General features: G+C 40.9%; 1 protein-coding gene across 1 annotated transcript; it reads right to left on the reverse strand.

The window, feature by feature from the left end:
* Positions 1-7,314: 7,314 nt before the first annotated feature.
* LOC128225730 (organic cation transporter-like protein) lies at positions 7,315-11,828 on the reverse strand. The gene is made up of 8 exons (XM_052935638.1): positions 11,388-11,828; positions 9,494-9,710; positions 9,148-9,352; positions 8,771-9,007; positions 8,537-8,671; positions 8,226-8,308; positions 7,914-8,104; positions 7,315-7,583 (listed from the first exon to the last, which is right to left on the reverse strand). Exons 1-8 carry the CDS (start codon positions 11,763-11,765, stop codon positions 7,407-7,409), a joined length of 1,623 nt encoding a protein of 540 aa, XP_052791598.1. The 5' UTR covers positions 11,766-11,828; the 3' UTR covers positions 7,315-7,406.
* Between the last annotated feature and the right edge of the window lie 898 nt (positions 11,829-12,726).

A 12,726-nucleotide genomic window follows, 5' to 3' on the forward strand; every position in this document is an offset into this window, starting at 1 on the left:
TCGAGGAATGAGGTTTTAAAACACGCACATACATATTTATATATAAATTGTAAATATTTATACGTCAGACGACGGTTATTGATTTTGCTGTCTTTTTCCGGATGGCATTCCCGCTTCGAGATATTGTGGAAGAGTTTCGGGCCGCTAAGCGGGCAAGGAGGACCCCTCCAGTACAGACAGGCCAGACGCCCAAATCAAACACAATCGCAGCAGTCCCCGCATCAGCCTCGACGGTGAATTCCGGTCTTGCCGCGGCTACAGCTGATGCATCTGTGGCGCTGACTACCGGTACTGTGGCTCTTGCAGATGATGGTCCTATAGCGCCCATAGACTTGGCTAATACGGGGAGGGTACCCACACCTCAGGTCGCAGGTTACAAACCGCCGCCCTGGAAGGCATCCAGCCATTGAATGGGCCCATCAGCATTCCGCATGTATCGGTCGCGAACGGTGAACAAGGTGCAGGTACAGAACATTTCTTTTCTGATCCGTTGCCTTTAACGGTTATTGATAACACAGTGAATCAGATGCTAAGTGTCTTTTCAAATGTTGGGTGCAACATCTCGCATCAGATTAAGAATAAAATTGTGTCTGGTGCATTTGTAGAATTCTCTTCTTTGATTGATTCTAAATCAGGTGTCGAGGAGTCAAATAAATCGTTAATGATAGGCCAGGACGGTCGGCTAATTATTGACAACAAGTCCGCACAACAAAAAGTTAACGACATCAGTTCGTGGACAGATGCTTTCTTAGTCTACATGTCCAATTTTTTGGCTGCTCATCCGGGCAGGACTCAGGAATTATTAAAATATGGCCGTGACATCCGGCTAGCTGCCAAAAAGCCTCATAAACACATCAAATTTAGACGATTTTTACAGCGATATCCCGATGTAAGGTCCATGCAACGTTGTTAAAGAATGGTTTCCGATTTGGTTTTAGTTTAGGATTTGAAGGGTCGCGCGAACCCATCGATGCAAAAAAATTGCGATCGGCTAAACTCCGACCAAGCGTAGTTTTCGATAAATTGGAAAAAGAAATATTGGAGGGCCGAATGGCCGGGCCGTTCTTTAGTCCACCGTTTAAAATTTTTCGAATTTCTCCCATAGGCTTGGTACCGAAGTCTGATGGCGGTTGGCGCCTTATCACTCATTTAAGCTATCCACGGGCTGGCGGTAGTGTTAATGACGGCATAGTTAGTCAATTAAAATCAGTATCGTACACAAAATTTGACACAGTGGCAGACATGATATTTAAATTGGGAAGATCAACGTTAATGGTAAAGCGTGATATAAAATCTGCATTCCGGCTACTTCCAATATCACCTAAAGACTTCGAATTATTAGGCATTAAATTTGATGGCAAAATTTATGTAAACTTAAATTTACCTTTTGGCGCCAGTTGTGCACCATATTATTTCGAGGCATTTTCGACCTTTATCCATTGGCTGGTAAAATACATTTCAAAAATTTCATCACTTGATCATTATCTGGACGATTTCATATTTTGCGGGGCACATGGAACTGGCAACTGCCAACATTTACTTTCCACTTTCCATCAAGTATGTGTACAGTTGGGGTACCAATTAACGATGGAAAAAGCACGGACCCTTCCACTGTAATAGTTTTTCTGGGTTTGGAAATTGATTCTTCACAAATGCTTATTAGAATACCCCAGCACAAAATCGCAGAGTTGAAGTCCCTAATTTTGCTCTATATAACTAGGAAGAAAATAACGTTGCGAGACCTTCAGTCACTCGCTGGTAAATTTTGCTTTTTCGGCCAGGCAATTCGTTCAAGCAGAGCTTTGTTGCGACGATTTTATGATGCAATGTCCGGTATAAAACATGAATTTCATAAAATAAGGATAACAGAAGGAATGCGCGAGGACTTCCACATGTGGCTGTTTTTCTTAACAAGTTTCAATGGAGTAGGTTACATTCCCGAAAATGCTTGGTTGGAAAACGAACATTTACAACTTTTTACCGACAGTGCGGGTAGAGCCGACCTTGGCGGCGGCTGTTACTTAAACGGCAATTGGGCATTTTTTCCATGGCCTCTTGACTGGAGCAAACATGAAGTCATGAAAGACATAACGTTTTTAGAAATGGTCCCTGTGCTGTTAGCTTGTACCTTTGGGGTCCCGAACTAAAAAATAAAAAGATAATTTTACGAATCGATAACGAGGCTTTAGTTGCCATAATCAATAAACAGTCTGCGAAATCCAAACGCGTTATGCACATTCTCAGACATTTTGTGTTAAGATGCATGCGCCATAATATTTTGTTTAAGGCTGTCTATATGCGAACAAAACTTAATAATATCGCTGATTCTATTTCACGAAAGCAGTGGGCGCGCCTTCGCCAGCTGGTACCCGACTTGGCAGAAAGGGCACCAATTCCACCACTTTTTCAGAGCATGATTTACGAAATGAGGCTCGACGACTAATTGGCTGTTCTATGTCCGGCAATACATTACAGTCGTATCAAGTCGGTTTAAACCGGTTCTCTAATTTTAGGCTTACGTATCAATTGCCAAATTTGTGGCCTCCATCCGTTGACAATTTGGTATTGTTTTTCTCATCTTGTCACTTGATGGCTTAACCGCCAATACAGCTCGCCTCTATAAATGTGCTATCGGTGCCCAATGCAAGCTTTTTGGGTTCGCGGATACCACCGAAAATTATATAATCACTAAAATTATAACAGGCATGGGAAGGAATACACGCGCACATACAACGCGACTTCCAATAACGGCACAATTATTATGCCTTATTGTTGAAACACTCCCATCCATGTTATAAATATGTACGAAAGTGCCCTATTTACAGCGGCATACACTTTGGCTTTCTTTGGGTTCTTCCGCGTAGGAGAATTAGCCGTAACACGACAGTCTGTTGTAAATCACACGTTAGCATTTAGTGATGTAAGATATACGAGCGACGGCAATTTATTGCTTACACTTCGCAATTCAAAGACGGATAAAGAGTCAAAGGGTTATATTATGCAGATCAATAAAACCGGTAAAAGTGTTTGCCCTGTACACAGTTTAAATATTTTTCTGGCACGCAGGCCAAAGATTAACGGTCCGTTGCTGTGTCATATGGAGGGTACTCCTCTTACACGCACACAGTTTTCTTCTGTATTAAAAAAATGTTTATCTGTTATGAACCTCGAATTTGCAAAGTACAACACACATTCATTTCGCATTGGGGCAGCCACAACCGCCGCTATGGTGGGTTGCACCACGGAACAGATAAAAGAGGCCGGTAGGTGGACGTCAGACGCGTACAAACGTTACGTTCGGAATGAAAATATACATTTGGTCCCAAATTTACTTTAGGTTTGGTTCATCACATCATATTACATATTATTATTAATTTTTTTTGCTTATTTAGATAGAACGACGCGCGTGTGGGTCGTCGGTTCTTCAATTATTAGGCATGCCTTTTGCTACGCCCGATCGCACGACGCGAACCTGGGAATTTCCAATAGTGCCTTTTGGTGGCAGGGCTATGGAGGTCTAAGCTTTAAAGCGCTTGTAAGGAAAGTCACGATTTTGAAACATATTGATGAAGATGGACTACCTCATGTCATGATTATTCACATTGGGGGAAATGACATTGGCCAATATCCTACTAAAGTGTTAATGGCAATTTTTGCTAAAGTAATAAGAGCGCTTAAAGATTTATTCCCATCAACCACTCTCGCAGTATCGCAGATAACGCCTCGAACAACATGGCGCTATTCGAGTAATAAGCGTGCAATGGGAAATGTAAGGCGCCGATTAAATGGCTTTGTAAAAAAACCATATTAGGTATTGGGGGTTCCTTCATTTCTCATAGTATAACGCCTGAACAATTGAAGTCCGACGGTGTCCACTTGAACGAGCAGGGCAATGCGCTTTTGATTCGCGACTTTAAGTCCTGCGTGTGCAGTTTGGTAAATCATTGAAATAAATATCATCAGGTTTGTCCAGCGACGCTTTATGATACGCTAATACACGTTTACGGTATGCTTTACCGTTCATTCAAGTTTGCTGCTGAGTAATGCGAGGCTCCTTTCCTTGTTGCTTTCTTGCTGCCGAGCCAAAATTTCCTTAAAGTATGAATTGTTTTATACGATAATAAACCCAGTTCTGTTTCGGGTTGTGATGCGTGTTATTTCTTTATGCTTATATTTTGGCGAGTTCGCTTCTAGTACCTAGAATCTCACATTGGCGTTCGGCAGCACTTAAATTATGATATTTATTAAGCTATTGGAATTATATAAATACAGACAGTATACTTAAAGTTAAAATGCTAATTTGTGAGTTCCGGCCATAGTACACCTTGACGGAATTCACGTTCAAATACTTAAGTTTATTTCATAATCAAACTCGTAAAGCCCAGTGGGGGCTATTCAAAACTGCTGCTTTGCCCTTTGGGGCGGTCGCCAGTAATACGCCAAGTTGGCAGGTGACCAGATTGCTTCGTTCGCTGTTCATGCTTGTGAATTCGTGCTTGTGTAAATAACATGGAGCCTCGCCATTAAATCCAAACTTTAAATGTAAATAAAACAAAATAAACTTTTGACAAGTTATTTGCTCTGTTGTTCTTATATAGCAAAAACGTATGGTTATGGTTGAACTTAGAGTAAGAGAAGCTAAGCGCTCCAATCGTTCTTGTAAGTTGAGGATTTATCGATAATACCAGCTATTAACTATAAAATAGCTGTTGTTATCGAGAATAATCAACCCGTTTCATCACCTTTATGTTTACGTTAGCAATACACATCTAATTATTCAACAGATCCGCTTGAGGGCGCCTTACAGTATTACGTAATCAAAAGATTCCCGCGCCCGCCATTTCGTTAAAGCATTTCATTGGTTAAAACTTAAAAAGAGATTCAGCGCATGCGCTAAATCGAGCGCGCAACCCCACCGATTCACTTTCGTCCAGGCAGTCGAACCGAAAGGTCAGATTTTATAAGAGCTAGGATTGCTATTTAAGAAAAAATCCCTCCCACCCACCCAATTGCCGTGCCTTTTGCTTCTTAGCTCTTGATTAGTTTAAAGTTATGTTCATAAATAGCGGCATGTGTTGCATTTGTCTGCGCCCGTTTTGCATATCTGTTTTCAGCATAGCAGAAACATCCATGGTCGTATAAAGCCACCACGACGAATTTGAAAAGTCGCTGACCACTACGCAAACACGGGTGCATATTCTTCACGCGTGGGACCTAAACTCTCATCGGATGGACAACTCGTGAATTTACCAGCGGCGTGGCTCCTATTAAAATCGTGATATTTTGTGTTTGTCATGTATATAATGCTTTATGAGTTGTGATTAGCGTTCGGCAGCACTTAAATTATGATATTTATTAAGCTATTGGAATTATATAAATACAGACAGTATACTTAAAGTTAAAATGCTAATTTGTGAGTTCCGGCCATAGTACACCTTGACGGAATTCACGTTCAAATACTTAAGTTTATTTCATAATCAAACTCGTAAAGCCCAGTGGGGGCTATTCAAAACTGCTGCTTTGCCCTTTGGGGCGGTCGCCAGTAATACGCCAAGTTGGCAGGTGACCAGATTGCTTCGTTCGCTGTTCATGCTTGTGAATTCGTGCTTGTGTAAATAACATGGAGCCTCGCCATTAAATCCAAACTTTAAATGTAAATAAAACAAAATAAACTTTTGACAAGTTATTTGCTCTGTTGTTCTTATATAGCAAAAACGTATGGTTATGGTTGAACTTAGAGTAAGAGAAGCTAAGCGCTCCAATCGTTCTTGTAAGTTGAGGATTTATCGATAATTGTCCAAGGTCGTGCTGGCCCGACATTCAATTTCGTTTCGAATGATGTCCAAATTCCAATGTTGTGCCAGCAGTATTTTCATTTTTGAATGTCGAATGTCCTGCTGGCTCGACATTCATTTTTGAATATCAATTGTTCAATGTTGTGCCAGCACGACTTTCTTTTTTTCAATGTCCAATTTCCAATATATAACCAGTGCGACTTTCATTTTAAAATGTCCAATATCGTGCCTGGACGACATTCGTATCTGAAAGTCCAATGCTGAATGGTTTGTGATTTCAAATGTACATTTTCATCGCATTGTCTGTACGCCTCCATCTGATTTGGTCTTTTTATCGATAACGCAGTGGTCACGTTCAACTATTTTTATTTTTCTTATAAGAAACTTTTCCTTGCGTTGTTAAATGTTTAGTACACATGTGAAACCTTGTCCCCAAATATGGCGTTGTTGGCCGTTCAGCACTAGAAGTCTGTGTTACTTCGCGTGCAAATTGGACTATTGTCTATACATAGAAAATATATGGAATTTCTCCAGTAGTCTGTGACCTGTATACTGATACTTGATAGCAATTACACGTTGTCATACACTAAGATAAAATTTGGGATGGTGAAGTCAAGATCCAGATTGTCGTTAAAATTCCTAGTAAAAATGGTTTGCACACGATGACAATAATAAGCAAGGACGTCACATACATTACATACATTACAGTTTGGACATGGTGATGGCGTCATAGGAAGACTGGGGTTTTAATTACATACATGTGTACAATACCCATACAATTACGGTACGGTCAATTCTGAAAATAATTAGACATTTTTAAACTATAGGCTCAAAGCCCATGATGGCCAATTATTAGTTATTATATGCCCATTTTGCGTGATGTTAATACGTTGTTATATATGGCCTTTTAATATAAATCTTTGAATTTTGACGTTTTTTTTCCATAATAATTATTCTCGTTACCTGCCCTTTTTACAATTGGCATTATGTAACCAGAATAATCCTCGATTTGATAATAGTAATCTTTAATCATACAATAATTATTGATTTTCACACAGAATACCTATTATTAGAAAAATAAACCGGTTCATTCGATTTCCATATTTCCGCCCCATTGAGCACAAGCAAAGTCAAATAAAAGAAACCCTAAATGCTTCTATAGTAAGACTATACGTGAGCAGAAAAATGATCCAGTGCCGGGTTATATTTCCAATCTGATGGTGCCGAACTGACGGTACCGTATTAACTTAGTGCCGAACATATACGTGTGCCGAATGAATTGTGTGCCGAATTATCCAGAAACTTTTTTTTTCACCAAATAGGGCATCAGTGTGCAGGAAATCCACAACGAATGACGTCAGTAGTTTGTTAGAAACACACGCGTTGAAATTCTAGGCACGTGTTTGATATTAAATTACTTTCATGATAACTTGTTTAATTCGGAAATACCCTATCCTCTTATGATGATAATGATATCCTCACTTACTTAACGTTTTATTATTTCAGCTACACACAAAGTTCTTAATAAGAGTTGTTTAACAAAATGGTGAATGGTGTATATATAGATAGATAAACACACTTCAGAAATCTATCTGTAAACATCTATATTTGTCAATGTTGTGTTTTGCCTTTTTTTATGTTCATTTTGGCGGCCGGTGCAACGATATTGATGTCGATGCGGTCCTGCAGCTGGGCACCGCGTGTCTCCGAGAGCGCCAGCGTCCCCAGGATGCAACATCCGCCAACCGCGCCGCACACGAAGTACATAACACCCGGAACGCGAGTGTCCTAAATAGAAAATGCATTATGACACTGATTAGATAACATGATCCGCCCAAGTTGCCACATATATGTAATATAAAAGCAGCCAAAATGCCTTGCCATTCTCAATGAACACATGAAAAGTACTGGGTGCAATAAAAATAATCATAGTTTACGTTGAATCTAATGTATTACTAAAAGAGGTGTATACTTATTATTTAATATAGTTTAAGCAACAAAGAAGAATGTGTTATCGTTTCATTATACCAGTGTGACATAAAGCAATAGCTAGTCAGTATAACAACATATCCGGTTAATCCGTATTTCTCAGAACAATACAGTTGTATTGATACTTACAAGAAAAGCCAACTGTGGTCCTATGATGGCTCCGACCCTTGAGAACGTATTCTGGAAACCATATCCAATGTTCCTGATAACGGTGGGGTAGAGCTCTTGGGTCATGACCTGGACGGGGCCCCATGCAAGCTCAATGCCAACGCTCGCAAATAACGCAAATCCGTTGGTCAGAGGTGCCCGAAGCGGGGTGTCTGAGAGGTGAACACATAATTATGTTTTAACTGAGTTCGGTTTTTGAAAAAAAAGGATTAAGTATCAAACCTCATTTCCCGTTTTCTTATTTGAAATTTGTAGTAAAAAGATGAAGATTACCAATATATTGCACGATCCCAACGACCACACATCCCAAGGTTGCCATGACATACGTGAGAATCACAGTTGGACGCCGACCAATGCTACAAAACACGAAAACACACAAAATTGTCATTTTATAACTGAATATCCATTTTTCAAGAGAAACAACTTTGTTCTTACTTCGGCAGTTGTGCCGTTACAACACATATATATTGACTTTACCGAATGAAACATTCGATAACACGGTGACCAATACAACTGCCTTTATTGTAGTCTGTTTATCTTTATACGACAAAAACGATGCCAGGAAAACGGTATGCTATACGAACACATTTGTGAGTACGATGGCAATGAAGGCGACGGGAATGCCGATGACGTTGAACAGGAAGAGATTTAGGAAGAAGTTCCCTGAAAGCGCCTGGATTCCGAATCGGATCCCGTACGAAAGCAGACCTAGTGCGAACCTGGAAATAGGACAAGAATAGAATATGGAATCAGAAAACAGTATTCCTATTCAAATCATTAACATTGTAAATAAGTAATTTGTAATAAGTATACTCAACCAGTTAATCGCAGACAGCAGTGTGATCTTAACCAGCCGTCTTGTCTTGAAGAGATGGATAAAAGAGTACTTCCGTTTGTCCCCTGTGGCGAGCTCGCCCTTTTCAACGCGCAACATTTCGTGCAGGCTCTCGTCCGTTAACTCCGTCCGGTTCAAGCGGCTGATATATTTCATGACTCCTCGCGCGTCCTGGGAACGGTTGTGGGACAGGTACCATCGAAAACTCTCGGGTATTAACCTACATGTGTGTAATTAATAATTACTAATTATCATTACCAATAATTTTCTAACATAGCCCTTTGTCTTCTCGATGAAATTAATACGTACGTAATATTTTAATAAAGAGCCAATAGATAAATGCAGCTGAAAACCTCTTACCACCATGCAGCAAGACAGGGGACGGTGATAAGAGCGGTGAGAAGGTGCAGTTTCCGCCAGTAGGGCATAAGGTATGACACGAAGCTGAACACACAGGCACCCGTGGCCCAAGAAGGAACGGCGATTACACAGGCGCGCCAGTTCGAAGGCGTCACCTCTGACGTTATACCGTATTGAACAGTCAAAAACGCCCCCATAGCCACTCCTATAAAAAGGACGACATTTTATTTTCTAAAAATGATGTAATTGTGAAAACGATGATTCGCACCGTTTTATGATAATTAGTATACATTGACTTTACAATGGACAAAGACTGGTGCATGTAACATTTTCATCCCCATCTTACCACAGAGCGCCCTAGCGACCCCGAACACAAGCCAGGTTGAAGAAAAGTAGGCGAGGAGATTGGCGACGATGAGCAAGAGAAGGGAACCAAACAGAGGTGGCTTTCGGCCGAGCACGTCCGCCAGCTGACCGCTCAGCAAGTTTCCGAAGAAAAGACCGGCCATCTGGACGGAGGCGATGGTGGATGGCACCCAGGACAGCCCGCATACCATATCCCACTGGAATATATAAAACGTCGTTTGTGCAGGACAGCCCGCACAACATACTCGACTAGAATATGAAACGTCATGTGTTTGCAACAGCCCGCACACCGCCCCCCCCCACCCCAACCACCAGAGTATGACTAGCATAAAAAGCACCCTTTGTGCACGACAGCCCGCACACCATACCCAACTAGAATATGAAAAAAACGCGTTAGCACGAAAGCACCATAACGATTAATCATCGCGTGTACGTGAAAGCCCGCAATTCGTACCCAACTTGACCATGAAACGGCTTAAAATGAACGACTTAAATTGGGTACATAATGCAAGCAAGTAGAGAAAATAGAGAGGTTGCGAAACGCTGCTGGTACGTGAACGTGTTTATTTAGCTACATTATACGACCTTTACGTGCAGCATGCGTTGTACAAGTTAAAACGTTAAGTAGGTCTAAAGGACATAATTTTGTTTAATTTGTGATCTACGTCATTTTGGTAATGCCATCGACAAATAACTGGGAAAAGATGGTGCGACAGGCGGTCAGCCTACAAAGATTTATCGCAAACGACTTTTAAGGCTAACGGCAACTTCTACTTTGTACGGGAAGCATCGGGTAGAGCAGTCGACTACAAATCTATAGGTTCTCACAAAAGCATGTTATTACATACAGATGACGATATGGCAACTTTTTTAAATCGATCTAGTAAACTAAGTTGCGAATTATAACGTGCACGTGTTGGTGTAGTGTACCAAGGGGGTAGAGACAAACACGGCGAATAATTGTTTAATTTTTAGTGGTTTGGGTGTCCGTCTCTCTATACCAAGAGTTCGATCTCCACCAGGGGTACTTTCTCACAACCTCTCAAATAGACATGAGGAAACGGACTGTGTGATTATTTAAACTGTCAGCTTTCGTCACTATCGAGCTAATATAAATCAGTATAAATTTAAACTCCTGCCCTGGAGCAAAACTGAAATTAGTCAAAATCCCCGCGATCGGAGGTGTTCTACGCATCAAACATACTTAAACTAAACTGATTAGAACAAGATCATTTCCCGGTGGTCGCGAATCACCCGTTGTTTGAAGTCCCCTTCCCCGCTGGTGCAAAAGGTGCATTATACGCATACTTTTTGTGTTTGACCAGTCAAAACGTTGTCCGAATATACAAATAACATTTTTTGTAACCTTTCTTTGAGTTTTCTATTATATGCTTATCATCTATTATAATGATATAATATATACTAAAGGAGACACGCGGGCAGAATCGAACCCTGGTGCTCTCGATCTGCAGTCGAGCTAAGTAATAAATAGTTCTGTCTGTATTAAAAAAAGGCGTTCAATGTAACATAGGATATTGTGACATATTGCATCAATACGATCACAAAAAATAACGCAAAAATAGTTAAAGTCGATATGGGGATATAGCTCAGTGGTAGATCATTCGACTGCAGATCGAGAGGAACCCGGGTGTCCCCTTATCCTTTTAACATGGTTTACGACTCCTCGTAACGTATGGACTGCTGTTTGCTTCAATCATTCAGGCATTGTCTACATCATACACTTACAATAGTATGAGGAAAATGAATAATACGAGTATCAGCGGGCCTAACCATATGTGCGCGTAGCTACACGTGCACGTCAAATTATATGTAGTATTACGCAACCTCTCTAATTACATAACTGCTTTACTTACCTCAGAAACTATTGTTTGGAAATTGTCGTCAAACACAAATTCGCTACACTGCTGGTTCAGGTGGTTTGTGCATGATTTAAATGGGTTGTAACTTGAAGAATCATTCCATGACGAATTAACAAACGTTTTAGGGTAATCTAAAGACGAATTCCAATTTGAAATTACGGTCACATCAACGTCTTTCGAAACTCCATTTGCGTTGACGCCAACATATCCACCGTCATTATCAGCACAGTGCCACGTGGGAACGGCAACGGAAAAGAATGTCATGTACATTGTGAACACGATGGGCACCTTGATAGCGTGACTGGCCAAGCCCACTGCCTTCTGGAAGCGGCCGCACCCACCCAGACCCTCAATGATCGAGTCGACGTCCATGGCCAACTCTTCAAGTGTTTATTAAATCGCAAGTTTCTTTCACATTAGAATATGTATGCACTTTCCAAGTCTCTCCGGTTCCCCTTTGAAACTTGGTATCATATAATGTGTCGCTAATAAGTACAACCATGACATGGAATAAATTTCATCAGCTGAGTTCATCCGACCTCATGTTACTGCACGTGGTAGTGATATTAATACCCTGCTTTCATAATTACAATTACAATAATTATACCGTTAAAGTAAATGTGCTTGAATGTTAAACATATCAAACGTTAATTGCTCAAAGGATGTTTAGTGCGCTTCCTTACGTGCTATTTTTTGTCGAGCCCGCTAGGTTTGAGCCCGACTTAGTCGGTCAGTTGAGTGTTTGTTAGTGCGTCCGTGTGTCTGTGCGTGTGTACGATAATGGCTTGACCAGGTTGTAAATTGACCATGTACTGGTGGATTGTAAAGTGACTTTGCATGAATGTTTTCTATGGGATGTCGACATGTCATGTGAAAGACCCATGGCAGTAGGCCAACGTCATTGGCTTTTCCGGGCTGTAATTGGCCATGCACTGGTGGATTAAAAAAATGCATGTTTGTTCACCGTGAGAAGGCGGCGTTTCAAGTTTAAGACCAATGTTGGTTTGTCAGAATTCAAGGTCAAACTTGGTCATTGGTCAAAATCCATGTATGCTGGCTTGTCCGGGCTAAAATTTGGCCACGCACTTGATTTTAAAACAACTTTGCGCAAATGTTCACATGATAAGCCGGCGTGCCATACCTGTAGGTCAAAATCACTCTGACGGTTATTGGAAAAAAATCCCTGTAAGTTGGCTCGTCAGGTCTGTAACCTAGCCATGCACTTCAGTTCAGCTACCACTGAGTTTTGAACCGTAAAAAATACCGAATTAATTATTCCCGGAGTCCCATACTCATTGAATCGTTGACTTTGTCATTATCCAAGGATTATGTG

Source organism: Mya arenaria, chromosome 3 (genome assembly GCF_026914265.1).
Source record: "Mya arenaria isolate MELC-2E11 chromosome 3, ASM2691426v1".
NCBI lineage: Eukaryota > Metazoa > Mollusca > Bivalvia > Myida > Myidae > Mya > Mya arenaria.